A 27,205-nucleotide genomic window follows, 5' to 3' on the forward strand; every position below is an offset into this window, starting at 1 on the left:
CAGTCCAAAATCACCAGCTCATGCCTGTGCCGTGCTTACCTTACCTAAACCTCGCTAGCTGTTCCCCTGCACACCCACTGAAAACCCACTCTTGATCATCTCCCCACCCCATGGTTTCCATTCTACAACCTTTGCATTCTCCTCCACAACCCCACCGCCTTCAAGTTTGAAGGGCCATCTTGGTGGAAGTGAAGAAGATCAAGCAAAAAAAAAAAGAGCAGCTTCATTTGCGTTCACGGTTTCTGTTCATTCACGAGATACGACGTCCCAGACGCGGGACCCCTAGATACACTACCAACGGCTCTGCTCTGTTGGCTCACCAGAAGCTCACCTTAGCGTGACCGTTTGCGGTAGCGTCAAAGCTGAGAGCGCGGCGACACTGACATCAAAACGAGGACGAGGCAGCTATCGACGCGGCAAGACAGAGCAATCCTTGGGAATCTTCGGCGTTGGCTCTGTCCCGCCCTTTGCTTGTCCAGATGCCAACAAGCAGCCTGTGCAGCCATGGTACGACCAGCAGGCAAGGATCCTAGATCTGTCTGATTCCCTCAGGCGACCTGCGATCGTTACGCTCCTTACGACTCTTTTAATGCCACTCACATTCACCTCGCCCACGATACCCAAATCAACACAAGATTCTCCCGATATTCCCTGCGCCTACCTCTCCGATGCTGCCGCTTGTCCATCCGCACCAGGCGGTGCAGAACCCCCACCAGCTGGGCGGCTTCGGTTCTTTTCAAGGTCAGCTCTCTCCGAACGAGTCGCTCCACCTCGCTCAACAGCGCCTTTCCGGCCTCTCTAATCCCTACCAACCAGCAAGCGACAATGCACGACGAGCATTCCCGATCCGCAGCTCAGGGGCCGCCCACCATTCCACATATCACTTGGGCGATTCGTTGGCCCTTGGTCATGGCAATGACAGCAACGAGCATCAGTTGCGGCGAAAGACGCCGAACGGAACGATAGATGCAGGATACGACGGCTCACCAGCGGGACTTGCTACCGGGCCGCCGCCATTGAAACAGATGGCAATCGCCGCCTCGTCCAGAATATTCCCAACGGCCATGACCCACCGAGATACGCCCCTTGGCGGACCCGGCCAGCAATCATCCATGGCAGCGATGGGTTGGCCGCTACCGCAGCAGCAGCACGGTAACGGAATGTTCCCCTCGAACCTAGGTCTTGCAGGTGCCGCAAACTCGACGATAGAAGGGCAGTGGGCGCAGACGCAGAACATCTCGTCCCCCGATGCAGTTGCGTTTGACCAAGCCATGTATTTGCATGCCCCTTCTCAGGGCCCTTACAACCAAGTGCCCAGAATGCAGTCCGTCTTCGCTCCGATGTATCAATATTCGGCCGGACCGACCGCCTTCAATCCCGCTGGATTTACACCGCCGCCTGTTTGGAGAGATAACAGCGCCTTCCAGTACTATGCCCAGGTTCCTCTATCAAACCTGGGCTTCATCCCTGCCAATGCTGCCTTTGACAATGCCTACATGCCCGTCCAAGGCGGCATGGGCCATGCCATGACCAGCGGGGTAGGGGTTGCCTCTGGCTTCCCCTTCCAGATGCCGAATACGCAGATGGACGGGCCGTTCTCTGTTCAGCAGCAGTCGCCGACGACTCCCCTGTCCCCACGGCGCCGACTTGAATCATTGTCCCTGCAGGCGACTCCGACCATCAACTATGATCTGGCCTCGGGCAGTGTTTCATCGCAAGCCCATTTCAAAGAGCGGGCCCTGGCACATGCTCACAAGACTTACGCTGATCTACTGGTATATCTGAGCCATACAAAGAAGATCTATCCGGGCAAGAACTTTGCCGGGCTACGACATTCCTCCAAGATGGTCGTCTTTCCCAGACCTCCAAAGCAGTTGAGCATCGGCCTGAGTCCACGACAACCAAAGATCTCACCGTCGTATCCCCCAGGTTCTATGCTGAACGCGGCTGCTCCCGGCCGTTATGCACACTTGGGCCAAGGTTTAGCGGCTCAGAATGGATCAGGCACCCCGGCGGCTGCCGCCATCAACTTCGACAATCGACACTCGGGCGCTACAGTGGTGGCTCAGGTCATTGGCAATCCAGCTTTGCACAGGTATCCATACTCCAGCAAACCTTACCGAACTCAATCTCTGGGTGACGTCTCTTCGCCCCTTCAGAACGCGAAATTTTCGCTGGGTATGCTCACTTCGCTGTGCACGCAAAGCGGCTGGAAGTGGATCGACGGCATGCTACTTGGTGGCTGTCTGCACTATGGTCTGGAACACTACGAGGAGGCACTCGAGTGGTTTCGCCGCATCATTGGTCTCGATCCGAGCCATGTCGAAGCCATATCCAACATTGCGGCCACGCTTTACTGCCTGAATCGACATGACGAGGCCGAACAACAATGGGTGCAGGCCGTAAAGCTCCGTCCGAGCTATCTCGAAGCTGTGGAGCACCTTGTTGGGCTTCTCTGTTCAAATCATCGGAATTCCGAGGCAGTGGCCACCATTACTTTTGTTCAGGACGCTCTGCGGATGAACAGGCCCGAGCTGTCGCGTAAGCATAGCGCAGATACTGCCAGTGAGACCAGCTGCTCGACCGCAACTGTCCGCGACTCCACGCCTGACCGGTTTGCCCTGGACTCGGATCTGGACGATCATGAGCGCCCCTTTCCGAGGAGGAACAGCGATGCTATGCTCCAGCCAGGTTTTGGCTCCAGTGGCTACGCAGTCCCGGGCAATGAGAACGGCCGCATGCTGCTCCTTGTCCACGCCAAGGGCAACATGCTCTATGCGCTGAAGGACATTGAACAGGCTTCAGAAGCCTTTGAGGAGGCTGTCCTCATCAGTGCAGGAAGGGACATCCAACGTTTGGACCGACTAATCCGAAGGATCCAGTACGTGCTATCGCCAAGGGATCCCAACGCCTTGCCTTCGCGGTCGAACTCGTCGCAGCGATCCTTATCAAATCCACTGCTTCTTCCGCCTGAAAAGGCCAAGCACACTGCTCAACTCGTTTTCGCAAACTATGGCGGTCAGCTTCCAGGACTGCGGTATGTGCCAGAAGGCAGCCATCGAAAATCAGCGGTCTCAACTACCAGCAATTCACTACTATCGCTTGCCAAGATCTTCCAAGATGCGCTTTCCAACGGCGGGTCACCTGGAGGTCTCCTCCGACAGCCTTCTGGAGTCGGCGATATTCTCGCGCTCTACTACCTCTCTCTGTCGTTGCAGGAAAGCCCGTCCACTGCTAATAACGTCGGTATCCTACTGGCAAGCGTGCAGCAACCTGCTGCACAGAATAGCTCTTCTGTCGACACTCCCGTCTCGCAGACGATTCCTGGCATCGCTGCGGGCAGTGGGCTTGCTCTTGCCCTGGCATATTACAACTATGGCCTGAATCTCGATTCGAAGCACGTTCATCTGCACACGAACCTTGGCAGCCTTTTGAAAGACATTGGCCAGCTCGACCTCGCGATTCAGATGTATGAACGCGCGGTTGAATGTGACGGAACGTTCGATATCGCCCTCACCAATCTAGCCAACGCGGTCAAGGACCGAGGCCGAATCCAGGATGCGATCTCGTACTACAGGCGCGCAGTTGCGTCCAATCCAGATTTTTCAGAGGCCGTATGTGGGCTATCCACGGCACTCAACTCGGTCTGTGACTGGAAAGGCCGCGGAGGCGTTTTGCTCCGTGGTGGAAAGTTTGACCGGTGGCATGTCGACGACAGCGGTATGCTCCAGGATGTGAAGGTCATCAATCATGGCAGCGGGCTCACCAAGAACGTGGTCGACATTGTCAGCCGCCAGCTCAAGGAATCAGCTACTTGGGGCTGTGGTCTCCTGCAAAACAACATGATTGAAATGCTCGTCACTCAGCTCAAAGCCTCTGGGGCTTCCAAGACCGACGGACACGTCGACCTGGACGCGGCGCTTCGCAAATGGGCCGGTCAATCTTGGGAAGGCTCACGCTTGCTTCGCTTGCTTGAGAGATCTGCACGAGCGGCCATGCGATTATGGTATCACGATAAATACATCGTAGGTGCCGAGTCGCCTGCTGGCTACCCACGAGTGCGGCCACCAAGCGGCTTGACTGTGCCTTCAGCGCCAACAGTCCTGCCATTCCATACTTTTACCTGCCCGTTGACTGCCAAGGATATACGGATGATCTCTCAGCGCAATGCTCTGAGGATTTCTTGCTCGACACTTCGATCTCCTTGGCTACCGAACAGCGTCTATCCTCCGCCTCCGCCACCGAAGCCGTATCTCAACATTGGCTACGTCTCGTCAGACTTCAACAACCATCCCCTGGCACATCTGTAAGTAGCAATCCAACAGTCTTTCTGTACGCTTGGAGATACTGATCAATCAACAGTATGCAATCTGTCTTCGGCTTCCACAATCGAGCCCGGGCCAAGGCGTTCTGTTACGCGACAACCGCGAGCGACAAATCCGTCCACCGCCAGCAGATTGAGCGCGAGGCACCTGTCTTCCGCGATGTCAGTAACTGGGCCTCAGACAAGCTAATCAATCAAATCGTCAAGGACGAGATTCATATCCTCGTCAACCTGAATGGTTACACCCGAGGTGCCCGAAACGAGATATTCGCTGCCCGGCCTGCGCCCATCCAGATGTCATTCATGGGTTTTGCTGGCACGCTTGGCGCCGAGTGGTGCGACTATCTCCTGGCGGACTCGACAGCGGTCCCACCCTCTACTCTGAGGCCTCACCGGGACAATGTCAGTCTCGACGACGTTTTTAAAGACGAGGCGGACGCCGAGACGGAGGATTGGGTCTATACAGAGAACATTGTCTTCTGCAGAGATACGTTCTTCTGTTGCGACCACGCTCAGTCTGCCGATGCCGACGAGAGAAGCATAACTTGGGAGAATGAGCAACGCCGACGGTGGAAGATGCGGAAGGAGCTGTTCCCGAATCTGCCCGACAGTGCCATCATCCTTGGCAACTTCAATCAGCTATACAAGGTATGTTAAATCTTGTCAATGACACTGTTGTCTCTCGTACTAATCTTTTTTCAGATTGATCCAACCACCTTCCGTACGTGGCTACGAATCTTGTCCAGTGTTCCGCGAGCTGTCCTGTGGCTTCTTCGATTTCCTGAGCTCGGCGAGAGCAATCTCAAGAAGACGGCAGCGGCTTGGGCTGGCGAGGATGTCGCCAAGCGCATCATTTTCACCGATGTAGCGCCCAAACAACAGCACATCTCGCGTGCTCGTGTTTGCGACCTGTTTCTCGACACTCCGGAGTGCAACGCGCATACAACGGCTGCAGATGTGCTGTGGTCGAGCACCCCTCTGCTAACGCTGCCGCGGTACGAGTACAAGATGTGTTCGCGCATGGCAGCATCGATCTTGAAGGGAGCGCTTCCCAAGAGCCCCGAGGGTGACCAGGCTGCCAAGGAGCTGATAGCTCCGGACGAGATCAATTACGAACAACGCGCCGTCAAACTGGCTAACAGCCTTTCGTACCGCATCACCAAGGATGGGTACGGTGAGGGCTCGGGTCGCCTTGCGGAACTGCGCAAACTTTTGTGGAAGAGCAAATGGAGTTGTGCGCTCTTTGATACCAGACGATGGGTGCGAGATCTGGAGGATGCCTATGATGAGGCGTGGCGACGATGGGTCGCTGGCGAGCCGGGCGATATCTACCTGTAGAGACGCCGCGGTGGATTGCGTACTCGCGGATGGAGTTTTTAATGGATTGTTGTAACGGTCAATCTGGAATCCATGTCGATTTTTGGCGATGGAGTTCGGAATTTGAGAGATTTCGCCTGGCATGGCGCTTGTACAAATGGGGGCCGAACAAGGAGTTCAAGTCTTGATGCTGGCTACGGTCAGGGCAGACAGAGACTTCTGGCCAGTTGTTTGGAACCGGTATTTTATGACACGGGACTTTGTCGTCACAGACTAAGGAGGAATGAATTGCTCAGGAGAGCAGATGGATTTGGGACTCACGACTCCTCACTGTTATTCTTTTTCTTCTTCCTCTTTCAGAATCATAGACACCAACGTTGCTGTCAGGGGTCCCCATGCCCTCGACGGTACACTGTTGCCTGCTCTCTCTTCCCCTTTCCTTGTCTTTGATTTTACTGCATTCTGCATGCGTATGAAACTCGTTTTTTTGCATCGCGCGGCGCGGCATAGCATGTTTATTGCGTACAACACCCAACCCAGCCAGACAGGCAGGTAAGGAGCCAGTACTCCGCGGACGCCGTCCGATGATCCTAGCTAGTTGCTAGAGGGTTTGTCTCCGATGGAAAGAAAAAGAAAACAAATTCATATACTCTATCTTCGACAGATCCTGGGGGTTCGACAGCTGCTCCTGGACGAACGGCCATGGTCATCTTCTTCTTCTTCTTCTTTACCCATTCCAACGACTTGTAAGTCGGGGGTACTTACTTTAAGGGCATTGCCATGACCGATTACTCTATATCAACGATGAGACGAAACGGCTGAGTGGTGACGGGGGCGTTTTTGGTTCCTGGCCAGGATTTGATAAGGGGACACAGACAGAGTGGCTTTCGAAGGGAGGGAGCACGAGAGGAGTCTGAGTAGCCCCGGGGAGAAGAGGACGAGTGGCTCGAAGAGGTCTTGGGCGAGATGCTCTATCTTGGCCGGCGGAAGTGGTTGTTCTTTGGCAGATGAATTTTTCCAAGAAAAACCAAAATATACCCCCATGAGAGGAGTCAGAGGAGATGTGCTTTTCCCCTTTTCCGGAAATTCGTTAGGGGAAGACCATCTTTTTACTCTTTTCTAGCTTTGATTTTCTTTGAAGGTTCATCTCCTCTCTTGAGCTGTTCAAGTGTGCGTATGTATTATGTATTGTGATTCTCATGCTGTCTGGTGTCTGTGACATCGTGGTCGTAAAGTACAATGAGGATCCTGTGATGAGTGTTCAATTAAAGTTCTATGTTTGAATGCTGTAAGTGAGAATGAATGAATTATTTGATTCGGTCCCAGATTAAAACACAGCCGAGTAATGTTCATTGATGTATTTATCTATGCCCTTGCTTAACATCAAGAAGAGCAAGCGTTGTCGGGCATGGTTCAGACCTTGTCCAATCTTTCCAACCTGCAACTTCATATTGCAAAGGAAATAACATAACATTTACAGACTTACACGTGGCGCGGAATCCCGCCTTTCTACGTGCAACCCCGGGCTTGTCACCCGAGGACGGTCGAGATAAAGGCCTGGGAAGCAACCCTTCTCGGATGGAAGATCTCTGCAAAAAGCCAGTCTCACCTCAGCACAGAGTTACCAACAAGCAGCGATGACACAATACGGCATTCTGTTGAGCGCGTAGTCGAGGACGCAGGAGCATTGTACTCGTCCGGATACCTGATTCAGTCCGAGTCAGATGCTTTGAAAGCAAAGATATGTTTACCTGGCCACGACAATGGCAAGGCCAGCCTGGAAGGCGCACATGCAAGACCAGCCAAAGAAACGTCTACATACGCGAGCACTCTCAGCCAGTCCAGTCATCATATTAATAGAAAATCACAGTACTGCAGTGGATAGCTAGCAACACACAGGAACCTTGTACTCGCCTGAGTGTCGTCGAATCTCAGTTCCAAGCGTCATGGTGTGCAGCAGCAGGAACACCCCCAGGATGGAAACACGTCAAACTCTCCCGTCTCCCGTCTCTCAATTCGTACATTGATACAAATGGAATGTGGCAACCTTTTTCGATCAAGAAATCTTTCGACACTCCCCGGCCACGAGTTGTCAATGCAAGAACCGGCTTCACCTGCCGCCATACACGTTGACGCTTCTGGCCCTATCCAGAGACCCTTGCGTTCTTGCAGCCTCTAGGTATTCGCCAGACTTCATCTGTCACGAGGCAAAGCCCGCCCTTCATTCCTGTCTCATACAAGGTCTGGGTACCTATCCCGCGTTTGTGGTTCGATGTGGCTCCCCCCCAGCCGTTGTTGCCATACCTTTCCCGGCCGCCGGCATTCTGAGGTGTGGCAGGTGTATGAAGACCATTCGGATTCCTTCAAGGCCTACGGGCCGGGCCCCCCGACATGCCTCACGACGTGTCTCATGTTGTGAAGGAGGAAAGGTGCCAGGCTCGACTTGCCGTTGTTGCATGGGGGCTTGCTTCGAGCTTGACAGCCACGGAATGTCAGTAGAGAAGTCATTACATAGACATGGACAGACACACACACACACACACACATGTAGACTAGACGCAGAACAAGGTGGCTCGGCTCACCAAGTAGTACACCACGTAGTAGACTGCATCATGGCCAGAGCACGCAATGAACTACCTGCCAGCCAAGATGGCTGAGTTGGTCAGCAGGTAGTCCTTAGGCACATGGCAAAGAGCGCCGGCAAAACTCAGACATGAGACAAGAGAGGCGAAGGGGCCAACACCTGTCGCCAGACTCACTGGCCTCGGCCCATTCCCGCTGTCTCTCCGCCCAAGGCAACCAACCCTCTTTCGTTAAACCGAATGCCAATGGCGAGATTGGGGCACTCCCTGGCGAGGAAGGACATGTGAGCCCACAAAGTCTCTCTCTCTTTCTCTCTCTCTCTCTCTCTCTCTCTCGCTATGAGGACCAGGTCCCCTCAGCTCAACTCTGGCCAAGGCCCCTCTCCCCATGGAGACAACTATGTCCCTCGCACCAACCTCCCCAAATACGCGATCGACACTTGCGCCAGAGGGGAAGGGATGGAGACTCGAGAGTAAACAATTCCCTCAATTCCAACCTAGGCGTCGGGAGTTCCCGCGGACCAGCACAGCTAAAAAGTCGTATGCTTACTTCCCCGAGCGCAAGATGATGTCTCTGATCGGAAGTCGGCAGGGCCTGCGAACTAAAACCATAGTGTCACCTTGTCATCTTGTCACATTTCCCAAGTCCTAAACCAGAATTCATGTCCTTTTCCTCTTTTTCCAGGAAAAGAAGTGGCTAGTTTGAAGACAGGCGGCAGGAACGGCAGAGCCGGAGGGAGCGGTCAACTGCCCGACAGTCAGGAACTTTACCGCGCAGGTCAGGTCAAGACGAACTGCTCACCTTGTTTGACGTCGCATTGCAGCAGTTCGTCGCTTCTGATCCCCGCCGGTTCGAGAGAGCAAGACATTTGAGGTCTCCACACCGAAATTGAACTCGCCCATGGCATGCATATGCATGCGTGCCCGTAGGCCCATTCCTTTTGCGGCCAGTTCGGTTCAGAGGTTTTTCTCAAAGAGGGAGAATGATGAGACAGACATCCGACGTGCTCGTCTAATGGGGTCCTCTTTCAGTCGTAAGCGCACGTCGCTCGCTCCGGAAACGACCTTCATTGCGCATTTGGCGAGAGACTGTTGGTTTGCCAATATCAGAATTCTGATCTGATAGCTTCGGCGCCCACCCGCGGAGCCGGGACCGGCGTCGCACTCTCCACCTCGACTGCTACCCGTGGCCCCTTTCGGATTATCAAAAGCCGCTTCCAGCTAGCCATGACGCACAATTGCGGCGTCTATCATCACGATGAGTGCCGACTTTGACAGTCCGGCGTCGCCAAAGGCTGGCCCCCCGAGAGCCGTCTCGTGTCCTCGGAAGGGGTTTGGCGCGCTGGAGCCCGGGTGGCCCTGCAGGAGGAAGAGGGGCATGGGCTCATATCGCCAATGTCACCCTGCAGATGGAGAGAGGACCCGTAGGCAATCTGTAATTGTGACAGAAAGACAACGGACATCTCGCCTCGCGCTGGGGCCGCATCAATCAACTTGCCATGGCCTCCAGACCATTCCACCATGTTGAAGGCTAGTCGAATTGTGAAATTGATGGTCCGGAGCCCCTCTCCCCTGCAGGGCTGGAAGTGCGGAGTTTGGTGCCCAGACAGTAGCGAGTAACAAACACACCTCATCTGGCTTGGCTAAGCTGCCCCTCTTTCTCTGCTCTCGATTTCTTGTGGTGCAAATACCAATGGTCGGGAACTGGTGCGAGCTGTCTGTGCCAAATAGGGGATAAGCCCGTTGGTGGCACCGAGGGGCTGGATGGTTGGGAACGGTGATCTACCTCACATGGCTTAGCGCTGGTCCGTCCTTGTCTGCCACATGGCTGGCATGGAACGGGGAGGCCAGCCGGGAAGGTCTAACTAGAGGGGGGCGCCGGCCACGGGTGCTTTCGTGCAGAGGGGTACTTACCACAGGTTAGCAATGCCTCGAGAGGGCTTAGAGGATTCAATCGAGCCTCCCTAGGGGATTCCCTAGCCCTCTAGCGAGCCGCGTCGCGCCGTAGTCTTGTAGGGCCTTTGCACTGGTGAACGGGCTCTAAAGCGAGTAGTGATCTCGGCCCAGCTTTCTGCTTTGGGAAAGAAGGGATGGAATTCGATATGTGCGGAGGTGGAGAAAAAGACAAGATCGGATGAAGTTTTGTTTACTTTTTCCCATGATACTTCCTCACCGAGTGGTGGACAAGTTGTGGCCGGGCCAGGCCGCAGATCCCAGACTTGGTAAACATTGCCAAGATGGCCTGTGTGATGATCCGCGGCAGGTGGATTTTGGACAAGCCGCAGGGTATGGGCGTGGTCAGCAAATCGGACGCATGGTGATTGGCCCGATGCATGCAGCGAGACATCGTGAACCACAGACCCATGGTGTTGACCCGTCACGCACAGGGTGACAGAGTCGCATCTGCAAGGAACAGGCCGGCTTTGCATGGCCGGATACCTCTGACCTGACATCGTCAACCACTTTGTGTTCTAGCGTGTGACTCGAGACGACTGGCATGGCACAGGACTGGATGCAGATGAGGTACAACCATGTACATGGCCAAGGACTCAGGAGGAGCCCCCAGAGGAATGGCGTTTGATGGCCGGGCATGCGATATTTTCTTTTCCTGTCGGTTTGTTCCCACCTTCGCTAATAAGGGTCGCATTCGTCCAGTTGACACGCCCCTCCATGTTCGTGTTCGCAAGGAGCGGCTGGGTGTTTCCCCTTGTTTCCTCACCAAGCTTCGCCCACACGCACGACGCCTGCATTCGAGCCGTTCTAGAATGCAAATGTGACTTTGTTAGTGCTTCTCTAGTGCCATCACTAGACAACCCGATAGACTGGAAAAGCCTCGTGTTTTGCCTGCTCTAGTGCAGGGGCCAACGCATGCAGCGTGCCATGCCAGCTGGGCTGGTGGCGCCTCGCAATCTTGCAAACTCGACGCAAGACGCGCGCTGACGATGGCGCTGACGCAGCAGCTAGAGTAGTTCCCTCTCCCCCTGCATACAAAGTTGGAGTAGGCAGCTTGTTAGCTGGGTTAGGGGGGAAGGTTGGTGGCATGAAGAAAGAAAGGCGTCTCGATCCAGGAAGCAGGGTGACCTGCGATGCACCTCGCTAAGTCCCGGCCAAAGTCCCGCCCGCTGCGTCATCAAATCCTCCGAGCAAAAGCAATTCAGTATCTGTTTCGGGGACGCGTAGGTACGGACAGGTCCAGACAGCTTGTCGAACAACGTTCAGAACCCTCTCCACTATCGGTCGATGTGTCTCTGTGGCCGAAAGTGTAGTGTCGGCCAAATCGAATTTGAGTCTGCCCGCATTGGTCAATGCTGCGTGGCGGCGCATCTAAACTATGGGTGAGCGTTGTTCGTTCCGTCGCGCTTCCAACGTCCGCCAAACAAAAATCTCCAGAAGCCGACCGATGTGCCCGTCCCGAACCATTGATTGCGCTCAACGGCTGGTAGGAGCAGTACTCCGTAAATTGTCACTTTGGGCGCCTTGTCCGCAAAGAGGCACCTGCGCTATTGACACTTCCCGCCTCTTCGACGGAAGAGGTTAACTCGCTCGCTACTAGGTAGCTTCTGGGAGACTTGGAGCAGGCCGCTAGGCGTGTCCGGTATGTGACAGCGTGTGTGGATGTGAGAACGAATGGGTACTTCCGGCCAAGTAGGTACCTGGAACAGTTGCGTGCTCGAGGCGCGGGTGTCTCGTGCCATTGTCTGCTCCCTCAGGAACACAAGGGAGCCCTCTTTCTTCCAGATCAAGCCCAAACGTCGTGGGTCTGCCTGCTGGAACTAACGGTATCAGGGACCGGTCCGAACACTAACGGTAACCGGCACTGCTCAAATGTACTAGCTCGAGGGCGAATGGCCTGATACTTGCAGCGGGGAGACGAGTGGTTGGGACGATGACAGGTCTGTCAAGTTTTGTCTAGGACACGGAGGGGTATTGACTGGCGATGGTTGATGGCGGCTTCATGTTCGTCATACAAGAACAGTTGAGCGAGGATGGAGGAGCAAGCGGAGCAATTGATGTGTGTTGTTGATCAGGACACGCCGAGGGTAGGTAGGGTGCATTGGGTGCCTAGATAGGTAGGTGCGGTGCTGGTAGGTCGGCAGGCAAGTGCGACCCTCTGCAAGTCTGCAAGTCACAGCCAGCAAACCCTGCTGATGATACCTGCATCTGCCTCTGCCTCTACCTCTGCATCTCGCAGCATTCTCACTCTGGCTCTCTCGATCTCCCCGACCCCTTCGACACCCATGCATTCGTCCCTTGCCGACCGTACCAGCTAGTTTGGACCCTGAGGAGCGTCGCATCAACTATGGACAGACAATCAAGAGCGTCCAAGAACCACCTGCTAGATCAAGTAGTTCCTTCACTCAGTCTTTCGGCTTCTCGCCGAGATACCTATTCTTGGTGGCAGTTTTCGCCCTCGTGGGTCCCCAAGAAATGCAAGACGAAATTGGTAGAGGCCTTCGTACCTACGCAATCACCTATATGTGCCTAGCAAGTGCTAATATGCCGATCGTTCCCTGGCACCTATCCACTCCTCGCGTGGCTGTAGGGCATAGTTTAGGTGCGTCGGAGTAATAAGTCGAGTGTTATGGCCGCCTCGACAGGACCTACCTTCACCTACCTCGTCGATTCCTCACCTTTCTCTCCCGGTGAAGATAGAGTTTCCGGACTTGTCGTCATGATCACCCTGCCGAGCACTTTGGGGCCCTCTTTGCAACGAAGGGATGTCACTTCGTGTTGCATGGCTTGATGCTACGGTTCCAACGGACTAACCTTTGCTGTTAAATCCTGCAGATGCCCTCCTGCGGACAATGTCCCCGCTCTCTCTCAGCGCACGCTAGGAACCGCGAGCAAGCAGGTACGGAGTAAGTACCCAGGACTTTGTGGTGAGAGATATGTCCGATTTTGGAAACTCGCACTACGTTCTCGACGTTCGCTTGTTTCGTTTGTTGGACCTACCTACTCCGTACCTGTTGCCTTCGCGTGTCTCAGGCCCGGTCTTGGCCCTAGCGGGAGAAGGTGTTGCCATACTGCCATACTAAGGTCCGTGAGGGAAAGGTTTGCCGTCTGGCTGGTCTGCAAGCGGAATAGTGTGTCTGAGACGTACAGCAGGAGGCTCTGTCAACCACATCAAGTCTGGCAAGGCGTGCCTCGAAGGATGCCGAGTCCAGCTCGACAGGGGTCCGCTGCTTTGCTGTTCTGGCGTGTTGCCAACTGCCGGTTGGCTGGGCGTTGGTTTGCCAGGCGTGCTAAAGGAGCCATGGCGCTGTCTTGTCATTGCCCTATCTCGAATTACTCGCTGAAATGCCAAATGCCAAATGTCGAACCCCAAAGCAGATCGGGCTCCCAGGCAGATCGATCGGAGGCGGTTGGTGCTCCCGTACTTGTTCGGCCCCGAAACGAGAGAACGCCACCCGGAGCAGTCAGTCAGTCGCTGGTTTTGCTTGGAGTTCCTACATAGAATTGATTGTATTGGAAGCATGGTCGAGGAACTCCTACTGAATGGTAGCCTCGTTCTTTTCAGGTGTTAGTCAGCGTGCTGCAGGTCAAGCAGAAACACGCAGAACATATGGAGGTAAGTAGGCAGTAGATGCAGGGACCTTCATAATCCACGAGGGATTTACCCCAATTCCCAAATCCTCATTCCTCTGAAAGGTGGCTCCAGACCCTAGTTAACGGATGCACATTGCGCACAATCACGATCACGATCGCTTTGAGAAAAGGTTGCACAATGCAAATGTACACACGCATCTTGAGTCGCGGTGTTAGTCTGGCCCAGCGCACGGAGATTGAGTGTAATGAACTGAACATCGTGTACTCCGTAAGGGTAGGGAAATTACCCGAATTAGAAACCATGTGGCTTTTGCTCACATGGAGCACACTCCAGACAAGACCACCGCCACGAGTCTACGGTCAAACGCTTGGGCAGTAGTAAGACATGCCGCACCGTAAAGAAGCCAATGAGCGTTGTCGCCTGACAAGCGTTGGTTGAGCAGCGTTTTCAAGCTGGCGAGCTAGGGGCTAGGCCCAGGACCAACACTGGCTGGCAGGACGGGCATGGGCTCCAACATCGCCCAAACGATAGTGCTGAGTCGCCAGAGGGCATGCCGAAAACGAGTATGGGGGCGCTGGGCTGGAGCTTGGCTGAGTGCGAGGGTTAACTAGTGGTTGCGAGTTGTGCTCTCTAGCTGGACTCTGAATAGGTAGTAATCGATCCTCTCGTAGGCCTCATTTGACAGGAGAAGCCAACCTAACTAGAACGCTTACGGAGCGTTTCGATAGTCACATGCTCTTCCACATTGCTGTCTTGTTTCGGGGCAAAGAGCCTCAAAAAGCTAGAGAAGCGAGACAACTCCACACACCACGAGAGTTAAAAGTCCCTTGAAGCTGTGCCTCTACATGCCTTCTCTCTTTCGAAACTCGGGGCCGCCTGAGAGGATTCTCAGCCTGCGTCAGGAGCGGCTCTGTTTCTGTTTGCGGACGTGCGCGAGACCCTTGATTTCTCTCACCGTTCGCGACTCCAGGGTTCCAGACCGGGCCAATTGATCACCTGGGACATGCCATGGATGGGTGGAGCCTGGGACAGGCTCGCTCGGCGTGGAGGTTGCGCCGAATCAGGGGGGAGCCCGGTCGCCTGTGTCGGGGCGCCGGCACTGCCGCTAGGACGGCGATAGCAGTAGATGAGCCCGTCATCGATCTGGCAGTACGGTTACGGCCGTTGGGGTAATAACGCCTGTTATTAACTTTCTTTCGCAGCCATATTGCGGCTTAATCGTGACGCGCCGCCCACCGTGGGCCAGGCGTCGTCTCATGCCGCCGTAACGGGGGCGGGAGCAACCGGTGTGTTTCCTCGTGTGAAAGGAATCTGATTCAGCTAGGTGGACATTTCGCTAGCGAGCTGTGTAATTCAGTCAGGCTGATCTTCGTACGAAAAGGGCTTTTGTTGGGGATCTCGGCCAAATTTGCCAATATTGGGCTCTCCAACACAATCATCCACGCCTTTTGTGCTTTGGCTTTCCGCGGACAGCGATGCTCGCTTCGGGACGCGGCGGTGAGCAACTCTCTTTGGCTGCAAGAAACAGTCAACGAAATCGGGCTCAGGGCCGGTACAGTCACCGGCCATTGCGCCGTGGAAGGGTGTGTGTTCTGACTTTTTCCATGGAGTGGTCCAGATCGATCTTGACAGGTCTCACATCCTCCCCGCATGCAGTTCATGCTTAGACAAAACAGGACCGATGCCGAGACTGCAAGACTTTCTGATGCAGAAGGAACATGTACTTCACGCGGACAGGAGGGGGGAGGGGCAGGGGGAGCCACGGAAAATCGCATCATGGCACTCTGCGTATCTCCACAACCGTTGGCGACAGACACAAGGTTTGGGGGGCTCTGGCAGCCCTCGAAGCGCGGTCCTCCTTGTGGTCAAACATACGGTGAAAAGTCCGGCCAGACGGATGAGGAAAACCACAAAAGATCATTTTCTTGACTCAGGTCCGCGGAGACGCACGCCTCCCTCGTCCTCTTTGGTAGTATCGAGAGGGTAAAGGATTCCGTTGGGCAACCAGGGAAAGAGCAAGGAAAATAGATACCTAGGGAAAGCGAACTAGCCTTGGCGCAAGGAGCATCCCTTGACCCCAGGCGTGCGTCCCCTCCTGACTTGGCAGCAAATAGGGGTCAAAGCTGCAGTGTCTTTTTTTCTGCATGTCGAAACACCACCAAACGACAAGCAGATACATGATTCTCTTGCGCAAATCTTTTCGCCTGCACCTCCTCGTTTGGCATTCTGGACAACCCCCGAGTTAGCCCCGTACTCTTGAGACCCTTGCCAGTCAGTGCTCTTCGTCAGCCGCTTGCACCGGGTTCCATTGTTCACCGTCACATCCATTCGCCATGATTAGGCAGGATCTTCTGCTCATCGATTCGCTTCGCCCCGTCGCCATTTTATTGCCATGTCATAACGGCCACTGGACAAGGCTGGACAGTCTCTAAAGAGGAAAGCCACATGGGACGACAAGAGCTGAAAAGACTCGCTTGTCTTGTCCCAGAAGGGCTTTGAAAGCGAGGCGCCAGCCTGTGGTCGGTGCAACGCAAGACCGCCACCGAAGATCCCGGGCCCACCTGTCGACAACGGTTTTTTGATCCTGGGGATTGTGGTTGAAACCCTGTTCCCTGTACCCCTTGCTCGCTTGGGAACCTTGTCCCTCGTGTCTTGACGAACACTCGACAGGGGAAACCCCTCGAGCCAGGGGCTGCCGTCCCAGCTCGCAGGCCGTGTTTCCCAGTTGCCAAGTTGCTTTTCACGCCCACCGTCACACAGTCCAGTCGTTTTGGTCCCCGACTCGCCGATTAACCCACCACACTGCGTCCTTCCTAGCACCACTGAAACCACCCCAACAGCACCTTACCAGACGGTCGGGCACAAGCCACAGCCGGCTAGCTCTTGCGATCTCGATGCAGGCTTGTTTCGTGGCTGGCTGGCTGCGGACAGGTGGCCAGCCACGCAAAGAAGTTCCCCATATTGCCGTTTATGTCCTTTGCAGGGCCCTTCCTTCCGGGAGTGCTGGTGACAAAGACAAACACGAGCGGCCTTTCGTGAAACAGGGCGCAGGTCAAGAAATAGCCCGACGGTTTCTGTGCTTTATTTTGTGCAGCCTCTCCGGTAGAGAACATACACATTGATCAAACATTCTGTGGGCTCGGACAGGGCAGTCCTTGTTGGCGCCTGAGATGATCAGAGATGATCGCCTGCGCAAGGACATTACGGGATTCCGGATTGGGCACCGGAAATAACGTTGTGACTTTTTGACACATCCCAAGATCCCGGGGTGAAGGGTACTGTCCAAGCTCCAGCGCCAAAACGCATCCTGGTAGGTCATGTGAGCCATCGCAACAGGGGTTTGCGTCAAGAGGTCGACAGGGGCCGGACACTTTGGTCCCGGGAGCTGTCTATCGCGCCCTCTCGCTCCCTCTCTGGGCTCCTGTCGGACTTGTAATGCAATTTACAGGATGGCCCAACAATAACGCGCGTTGCTTGTTGCCAGCGTGAGAGGCTGAGAAGCCAAACAGGCGATCTTTGAAATCGCAACACCATGACGAACTGTTTCCAGTGAGAAAACCTCGATGTCACCCAAAAGGGTAAACGACGGGCGCTAAGCGAATCTGTGGGGGGTGCTTTACGGTCCCGGCAAATGCTTAGTGTAGCCTCCTATTGGCACCAAGGAATCCCAGTACCCTGGCACAGCTTGGGCAGGATTCGAACGGCTTGATCCGTTGTCACCTCTATCAAACCTTTTCAGATGTGATGGGCATACTCTTGACACATCGCATCACGGTGAGCCATGAAGAGGATTGGCCAAGGCCTCGCAGGATTCTCGCCGCAGATCATATCAGACATGATATGTCCAGCGGCTAGACTGCCGGTCCTTGGTTGAGACATCGCGAGACGCTCGCTCATGCACCTTGGCTTTCAGCTCAGGTGGACCGTTTGATGCTCTTCCTGGGCTATATGTGACTGCTGTTATTCGGGGTGAATGCATCAGTGGATATTAGCACCTAGGTGCTCGCCGACGCTATTACAAAGAGACGCGCACTTCAGAGCGTCATTTCATTAACATCAGCACCAATGAGTGGCCTAATCAAGCCGATCAATTTTAGGCCCATCGCGGGCGAGGCTTGATGCCAGCAGCAGCGGGCTTAATGCGTTCCCGGCGGCTCCCAACGTCGAGGATTAGTCTTGAAGAAGACGCACGGCCTAAGAACGTCGATAAATTCGAAGATGTGTGGTGCTTGTTTATCTGGTCTAAGGAGGTAGGTATTCTCCCAGTCGCCATTGGCTGTGAAAACGCAGCCAGATGCTCGCGACGACCCGTGTCTTCAGCACGGAGTATGTGGTGATCAGAATCCTGGTTTTCAGGGCTGAAGTTCCGTTTCGGAGGGCAACCCTGTGCATCTCGTTTGCTCAGAAGGGAACAAATGTCATGCGAATCATATTCTGAGGCCGTTCAGTGGTCGACGGAACGAAGCCCTGTTGTTGGCACCAGGCCTTGGCTTGGCAATGCATTTACCCGGGGCGCAGGTGTCCCAGCTGGATGGATTGTCAGCAGCCACCCGCGAGGATCACCCAACATGGGTAATGTTAACGCTTGCTTGCTTGCTTTGGCACAGGGATGGGCACAACGGCAGACTACTGCCGACCTTTGTGCTGGGACACGCCATCAATATGGCACACCTGCGGAGCGTATTTGTTCAGTCGACAGTTGGCTCTCAATACCTAGAGCGAAATTGGCAATCTGCCGTTGCTGGGTGTGTGGGATACTAGTGCTCGTAGCAGTGTTTGTTTGCTTTTTTTCTTTGCCTCTCAACTCCTCGCCAGCACACCAGGCCGCCGACCTCGTGGGCGGCATGGCCTAGATGCCTCTGCGACGCATTCCTTTTGAAGGGTGGAGAATTTCGCTGCTCGTACATGCAGGGTAGGGGTTGCCAAAGCATGTCAGGACACACCCAAGAAGGGCGAACGAGCCGAGAAAGTCCTGGCCCGGGGTTGACCGTAATTTGAAGTTTGAGGATGCGAACAATCCTCTGTGCTGAGGATTCAAGACCCGGCAGAGATTTGCAACAGGTGCTGTCAGGTCGGTGAGTCTGCATACAATCGGCAGTGGCCGAACTTAGTCGAAAGGAACCGATACCATCGGGAATGGCAGGGTTGAGCCGCGAGCGTCTTTCCAACCAGGGAGAAATGACCTCCATCTCCCGTTGCACGATTTCATTTGCTTTCTGAAGGGCCAGCTCAAACCCGCCAGACTGGTTCGACAGCTCCCACGTCGACGGTTTGTGGCTGGTCGTGCCTGGTCTTGACCATTTGTACACCCGATGAACGCCCCTGGTCATATACATTGGCATCGTTTTCTGACACGCCATCGTCGGATGTTCGTGTACAACGATAATAAGCCATTGTATTGGTTGCGCCATCAAGCCTCGTGGTCATTGTTTGACAAACACGGAAAAGGGAGGTATGCGCAAGGTGACGATAACTAGTTGGAGCTAGCCGGAGGTGTGTCGCGCAGATTGTCGCCGATGACCATCCATTCCAAGACGAATGCCCGTTTCGCGGCCACTGCCGCTATCATGAAAAGCTTGGCAGATACAAATGGAGTAGGTAGCCCAGGCTGTTCTCCAACCACTGCCCTCAACAATGGGCGCCCAGTTGGCTTAGTATCAGACGGTTTCCCACCCATCCAAGACAAAAGGAGAGTGAGGAATGAACTTTACTTCTTCCTTGTCTTTCTTCAAGGGCAGTCTGGCCGCATCGGTCTGCCTTTTGCTCCCGCCTTCCACGTGCCATAGAAGACAACCGGAAACTATCCGGTTGACCCCTTGCTTCGAAGAAAGGAGGACAGATTGAGAGCCGACATGCTGAATTCCATGGGAGAGTCGGATGGCCGGCATGAGGTAAATCGGGAACTGGATAGTCTCCATGCACGCGGACGAAAAGGGAATGCCGCCAAAGGAAACCCTGGCAGCGTGAGTCCCTGTGCCCGAGAATTTTCGGAGTGGGGGGGGCCAGCAACACCACGATCTATCTCAGAAGGATGGTCGGTGCTTGCTGTAATTCAGCACAACCTGGGTCTTTTCTGTGTCGCCCGAGAGGCAGAGAGACAGCGTTTGCAGGACGGGTAGGGGTTCGTTCCCAGCTAGCTGGGCTGAAAGATGGGATCTCCCGCTGGAACCGATAGGAAGGCTTGTTCTACCCACGATTCACGGCCATGAGCGGGCAAGGATGGCCCTTGGTGCCATCCTCCGAGTACCCAAGTACCAAGTGCATACTTCGTAACCCTGTGACTTGGTGTTTGTTGAGATTGACTTTTGCATCGCTCGGGAGGGTGGACGAGTTGGATGGGCGTGACTGGCTGCTTGGCCAGCTCTCATCCCTCTGCTTCGAACAAGAGTACGTACTCTGTGTACCACACCTCCATCAAACTCCCCCTGTTCCTGGGCCATGTGGTGCAACGGCGCTATCGACGCACCGTCTTCACCACGACCGTTGCCTTTCCACTTGCTCGGGCCCTTCCCACCCCTCTTCCCCTCCTCGGGGACGCACTACGTACCCGGGCGAGGCGGCCTTTGCGTAACACCCCAGTCGGATATGGAACGCTCGACACCATCCTAATGGCCGTCATTTCTGTGCGAAAATGGAATCGTCCCTTTCTTTCTTCGGCGCCCAGTCCGGCAGGGTCGGTTCTTTAGTCTAATGTGACTGAGACGTGGTCCCCTGCAGTGAGCGCCCAGAGCGGCGAGTGCAAAGACGAGACAGTGGGGGGATCCTTTACGGCCGCAAGACAACCTAGCGGCTCTTTGGTTCTAGGCCCCCTGGTTTGAAATGAATTCAGCATTGCGGCGTTGCGCTGGACTTGCCAGCGAGGGTGACGAGAGCTTGTAGTGGGATGTGTGAATCAACCTAGCGGAGGGCTGCACCTAGAAGGGTTTGGCGATTTTGCCTAGTAGCGTTCTTTTAGGGTAGGAAGGCATGACCTGCTCACTGACGGAGCACTTTCCTTTTTCCTTTCCAGACAGTGAACTACCTAAGTAGGTAGGTACGGCGCGGCGCAGTACGGACTATAGTGAATCCATCCTCGAATTTGTCAACGGCGCGTTCATATTGCGACTGGAGATCGCTGGCCCTTGTGCGGAGCTGTCCGCGACTCAAGCACAACTCGTGGCTTTTCTCCCGCCCGTCTGAACTTTAAGCCACCTTATCGAGACAGCCGCCAGGTTGACCCTGTCGATGGCAGGGGAGCTCTCAGGACCCAGCAGCCCTGTGGATTGTGTCTTGCGTACAGAGCACACACCGAATCTCGTCGGCATGTCCGTGAGCAATCAAACGGTAAAAGCAAATACGGGCAGGGATCCTGCACGCCTTGCTACCGGACGGACGGTTGTCCCTGGACCCTGTCGTCCCTGAGAATGAGCGAGTGTTTTTGTGCTTCTACAGCATCGCACCATCCATCCATTCTTACTGGCTGCCAGGGTTTGGTGCCATTCGTCCCGCGGATTCGAAACGCCGACCGGGGATGCAGAACCTGGAACTCTCAGGGTAACATACGGCGTGCCTGTGCTTTTCTCAGCCGCTGCATATCTCCAAATTGACCACACGCGGGTAAAGCCTCGCGAGTGCTACCCTTTCGGTGATACCCCATTTCCTAAGCCGCGAAGGGCTGGAAAGAAAAGCTGGTTTGCCGACTTTTGGGTGAGCTTCGCACCGCAACTTGATGCCGTTTCTATATTTGCCTCGGGGATGGTGGATGGTCTCCCCGTAATTGAGAATTCCCGCCTCTGACTCTGCTTCTCCTTGCCTTCTAGATGCCCTTCCAAAAAAGCAAAGAAACGAGGCCACTTACACAGATGGGTACCTATGCACCCCCACCCCTGCCTTGCTCCCAGCGTCTTGCGTGTGGTCAACACCACCAGGCAGCCAACCGGCCAACCACACCATCAACCACCCTGGCCCTGGCCATCCCATCTTGCCGCTCATCTCATCCGATCGATCCAATGATTCGAACCCCTGTATTCGCTTGTCTTGACTCGTTTCTCTCCTGCGGCCTCTGTGTCTCTCCGCACCGCTTCTCCCATCAACATTGAACGGCCCAAAAATAATCAATTAAAAAAGCCAATGGTGTCTTGGAAGAAATGGATTGGGTATGAAAATCATGTACGGACCGATCTTGAGCAGCCCCACAGCTCCGGACATACGTTCTCAGTACCCAGGGAAATCTGCAGCCGGGGCGAAAAACGGAGTTGACAAGATTCTCTTCTTCTTCTTGCTCAAACGGTCTCACGACCCGAACAGGGCCGAAGAGTTTCTCGCCTTCAGCAGACTCGGAGGGCGTTTGGAGCTGGTCCCACGGGACTATCTAAGGCATCATCGCGATCTGTCGTGACAGTTGACCCCAGCACAAGCCACTTACGAACAAGAGGCAGCAAGACTACAGAACGGAGCAGACGTTCCAGCGAACCTTGTTCGTCGCCGCCTTCTTCTTAGTGGGCGGTTGAAGCACCAGTGGCCTAGCTTTAACGTTGAGGACGTGTCTGCCCGTGTCTTGGCGGAGTTGTGTTTGACAGGGCGTTTACTCAAAAGGGTTAGAAGGACCTCTCCAGAGTGCGCCAGTCAACCGGCCGCGCGACGGGCACTATCTCTCAAGTGCTCTCTGTCTGTTCTCTGCTGCTCCTCCTCTCGCCAATGGAAAATGGTAGACCGTCGCAAGCGCCGGCGGACGGCGGGCCCAACGTGAATCGTTGCTGGCCCGTCCGTTCCTGGTTTACGCTTTTCGATCGTTCGCGGGGAGGCTCCTCTTTACGCCCGTGGTTCTAGGCCCAGGGCCTCTGGACTCCCTTTGGGAAACTAAGAGACGGCCCTACGCTCCAAACTATACGTGGTCTCGCGCCTAGCTTCACGCATCGAGGTCAGGTAGCCCAGCGACAGGAGGCAGGTATCGCTCTTGCTAAAGGAGTGGGGACTCGAGACACGAACGAAGCAGTTTTCTTTGACGGGCTTCTCTGGGCATCAGTCGAGGGAAGACTGTCACGGCACAATTGCGCCGAGTGCTGAGACACAGTACTAACCTTAAGTTATCTTGCCTACCTACCTTATGGGCTACCATGGATTCGCTTCGTTTCTTTGTTAGAGAGCCACCTCGCATCGTGGGCCTCTCTCTCTCTCTCTCTCTCTCTCTCTCTATCGAACGAAGGTAGGGTCGGCGGCTCTAGTCAATTCGACACACTTTAGTGTACTTGAACCCGTTGACTGTTCACGTAATCACCATCTTGCCTCGATTGCAGGGATCCCTGCCCTTTTCTGACAAGGGCTAAACATTCAGGCGGGTTCAGCACATGTGGCGTCAGAGGTGCCACCGATCTCAATTTCACACAAATCTTGTCTATTGAGATAGTCCCTTTTAGACTCGCTGTGGGCGCCTGTTAGGCAGTGTAAGTGTGTGTCCTTCTCCATTGCGTGGTATGGGCAAGGTATGTAAAGTAAGTCAAGGTAAGATTAGGTAAAGTAGGTACGAAGTAGAGGAGGCAAGTGTCAGGGTTTCATCGGACAGGCCAACCAACCAGCCAGCCAGCCAGGCGTGCTCGTCTCGTCTCGTCTCGTTTCCCTGGCCAGGAAAACTAACTCCCAACGTAGTTGTACGTATTCTGCCATGCTGATGGAATCGCTTAGATCGAGGCTAGCCCCCTGGCCCTCGTGGGAAGTTGTCAGGTTGTGGGCTTTGTGGAATATAGAGCTGAGTTTAAAAGTACCTACCTCTTTCTTCGGAGGCTTGCCTAGGGTACTTGGCAGGGAGTGGGCCCCATCTCGAGGAGATCGGTCCAGATGCGTGCGAGCAGTAACAACCTGGAGCAGCATGTCTGTGGGTGTGTCTGCAGCGTCCGAGAAGGAGAGGAGACAGACAGACAGACTTGGACGACAAGAGACATGGGAAAGCGAGCGGAGTGTGAGCGAGTGAGAGACCCATTTCACTAGAGGGGGATCATGGAACTTCAGGTAGGGTAGGTACCGCGCTACTTTGGCCTGCCCGGACTTGACCAGGACGGGCGGGACCCCGGCCTCACATCAGGCCTGCATGGATGTCGACAGGTACCGGGGGGGAGCCTCCTGGGCGGGCTGGCTAGAGAGCCTATCCCCTGTCGGTGGGTCCGTATCCCACCCCCTGCTAGTGCTTCCTAGTCGGGAAAAGACCGTCAAATATGCCCCATCATCACCGCACACTTAATTTTTAGTGGCCAGCAATGCCAGAAACACGATACTGCATTGAGGCTGGTGGTACAAGACATCGATATAACATCAAAATATCGTCAAATCTAACTTAGACACCTTAATTACTGGCTCTTTACTATTAGAGACTTCAGATCGCTATCTAATAGGTCTTAAATCACCCTCAGATTGCTATCAGAATCGCTATCAGAAGCAAGATCTCAGGGCGTGCCAGGCGTGTCAAGCTATTGAGGGCAGTGGTACTTGAGGGGAAAATTGGGTCGATTCTGGGAAGATACTTGATCAAAAAGTGATTTTGGTGGGAGTTTTGGTGGGAGAAGCCTAGTTGGGCAGGTCGCCCGCTAGCAGGGGGTGGGCTACAGACCCACAGACAGGGGATAGGCGCTCTAGCCAGCCCGCCTCCTGGGCCCCTGGGGCCCTTGTCTGGCCCCATTGCCCATTGTTGGAACCTCCCTTGTCGGTTCCACGTCCCCTGTCCACACACCACACGCCCACAACCACCCCCCATGTCCATCATAACCCAAGAAACCACACACCTGCTGCACCTACACCCACACCCGTATTGGCACATCATACCTCACAGCCTGCTGCTGCTCCGTCGCAGAGCAGGTACCTCGCTACATGCAACCCAGGCTAGTCTCGTCCCTCGTCCGTACTTGTAGTTGGTAAACGCATCGAGTTTCCCTAGCGTGCGTGGTCGACAGTCCCAGGTACTCCGTGAGGTACCTTGCAAAAAGGCCAAGCCGAAAATCCACTCGCACGCCCACTCGCTCGGGGGGTGAGGACCTCGAGAGGTACCCAGACCCAGCAAGTGCCAGCCCAAGGTCAACCGCAGATTCATTCCCTCAAATTCGCATACCCCGGACTCGACATGATCTGCCTCTACCCTGTCAAGGGCTTGCACCAAAGCGGTTTGATTCATGGCTTGCCGCTCTTGCTGGATACCTTACGTCGCACAGCCCACCATATAACACCCCGTCGGTACTGCCCATGCTTTCCTGCGAGCTAAGATCGCACACTTATATATCATCAGCCCCTCAGCCCGCCTTACTTACCCTTACCTTTACCACGTCCATCACTTCTTTCCTGTCTGTACTAGATAGACTTGAAACACGTTTTGGGTTTCTTGTTCTTCTTGTTCTTCTTCATTCTTCTTCTCGCAGACATCAACCTCACTCAACCTCATCGTCGTCTTCCACTCCCTATCTCTGTTCTCTTCCCTTGCTGGAGAAACACACACCACCTCTTCCCCCTCCTTCCAACCATACTCTCCCACTACCCCCAACACCAAGGCCCAGGTTTAGTGGCCACCCAGCCAGAAATCATGTCTACGGCAAGCGCAAGGAGAGGGCCGTGGTCGCAGTTGGAGGATCGCATTCTCATGAACCTCGTCCAACAGCAAGGGCCTCTGAACTGGGTCCGCATCGCACAGCAACTCCAAAGCCGAACGCCAAAGCAGTGCCGAGAAAGGTACCACCAGAACCTGAAGCCTACTCTGAACCACGAGCCCATCTCGGCCGAAGAGGGCGAGGAGATCGAGAGACTGGTCGGCGACCTTGGAAAGCGCTGGGCCGAGATCGCCAGGAGGCTCAACGGCAGGAGCGACAACGCTGTCAAGAACTGGTGGAACGGCAGCCAAAACAGGAGAAAGCGCTCCAGCAAGGGCAGCAGGTCTGGCAGCCATCCCAGCAGCTCCCCCATCTACCGCCACGAGGAGTACCGCCCTGAGACGACGCACCACCACCACCACCACCGCTACTCCAGGCCGACACTGGACATCCCTAGATCGCTGCCCATGCCCTTCAGGCAGCAGGCGCCGCCTCCTCTGACTCCCGGATTCAACCGCGGCTTCGGCGTCGAGACACCTCTTCCTTCCCCCTCTGCCCTCTCTCCAGGCGCCGACTCCGTCGACGCTCCTTCCCTGGTCTCCGACCACGGCTCTTGCTACACGACCTCGCCACGGGAAGCTTACTCCCATCCCGCTTCTCCCCTTGAACTGCCGCCCATAAAGAACTACGACAGCCAGAACGGCCACTACCCCTACTACTCCCACCACCCGGACACCATGGCTCGCACTGTCCTGGACACTAGCTCAAGGATCCTGCCGCCTCTGGTGAAGCAAGAGGTCAGGCAGTCTTACCAGTCTTACCACGACGAGTTGCCATCGCCCATGTCCCGCCCTCTCTCACAGCTCCCTACGGCGCCCAACTCACCCGTCGGCCAAAACAACCTCCCTCCTCTTCGAGACACGACTTCCGAGAACGGCCAGCCCGTTCCTAGGAACAGCCAGCTGTCGAAGCTGCTCAACCACGAGTAGAGCAAGAAGACCTCAAACAGAGGTAGACCTGGCCCCTGGCCAGTTTCTTTGAGACATTTCACGACATGAACGCTTCTTAAACAACCTCAACCCGACTACTACACCACATCGACACTATTCTGATGTATTATGATAATGGGAGCAATTCAAGGGACGGTCTTTTACCGGGCGGGTGGGCTTCTAGTTCTTTTTTTCCAGTCTGTGCAGATTACTTGTTTGTACTTGACTCTGTCTGGCTTAAAGGTGTTAAAAGCGGTATGACTGGTGGAAGGCCGTTTTATGCGTTTAACTGGTTTTTTTTTCTCAACTACTTTACTTTTGGGCGGGCGATACCAATAATGATTTTTCTGTTTCCTGTTGAGCTTTTGTGTTTCAAAAGCACCGCAAAGGAGCGCAGTACCTTTGTTCACCCAAGTTACGAGAACCAAGCGACGCCTGTATAATTACTCATCTACCTACCTACCACCTTTACCACAACTACGAATACACCAGCTGAAACAAATCCTGCCAAGAAATACGAACCAGAAAATGGTCCCATAGGACTCTGCTGCCTGCCATTGTGACCAGCTTCATCATATCATGCTCAAGCACCTCCGCTCTCTCTACCACCAGTTCAGCTTCCGAGTCTCGCTTCGGTGCACACCCTTCTCACTGAAAACTTGCTCCGCAACCCCGGTGAATTTGGGGGGGTGTGGGCGGTGGATGGGCGAGACATTTTTCACCGGCCTCTTTTTTTCACCTTTTGTAGGTGTGCTTGCCGGGTCCCGAGTGAGTGGATGGAGCACCGGAAAAAGAAAAAAAAAAAAAAAAAAAGAGGTGAGCCATAGCCCGGCCGGCGAAACGAGCAAAACACAAGGGGAAAAAAAAAAAGCAAATAGACCGAAGAACCCCTGGGCAAGAAG

General features: G+C 54.7%; 2 protein-coding genes across 2 annotated transcripts; both read left to right on the forward strand.

Annotated features, from left to right (window-relative positions):
- Positions 1 to 668: 668 nt before the first annotated feature.
- E0L32_004686 (uncharacterized protein) lies at positions 669 to 5,662 on the forward strand (the record flags this gene model as incomplete). Its single annotated transcript, XM_031139123.1, has 3 exons — positions 669 to 4,306; positions 4,363 to 4,972; positions 5,027 to 5,662. 3 exons carry the CDS (start codon positions 669 to 671, stop codon positions 5,660 to 5,662), a joined length of 4,884 nt encoding a protein of 1,627 aa, XP_030996839.1.
- A 19,648-nt stretch (positions 5,663 to 25,310) lies between these two features.
- On the forward strand, positions 25,311 to 26,303 carry E0L32_004687 (uncharacterized protein; the record flags this gene model as incomplete). The annotated part of the gene is made up of 1 exon (XM_031139126.1): positions 25,311 to 26,303. One exon carries the CDS (start codon positions 25,311 to 25,313, stop codon positions 26,301 to 26,303), a length of 993 nt encoding a protein of 330 aa, XP_030996840.1.
- Between the last annotated feature and the right edge of the window lie 902 nt (positions 26,304 to 27,205).

Source organism: Thyridium curvatum (genome assembly GCF_004353045.1).
Source record: "Thyridium curvatum strain D216 chromosome Unknown NODE_23_length_467585_cov_82.455940, whole genome shotgun sequence".
In the NCBI taxonomy this organism is placed as follows: domain Eukaryota; kingdom Fungi; phylum Ascomycota; class Sordariomycetes; order Thyridiales; family Thyridiaceae; genus Thyridium; species Thyridium curvatum.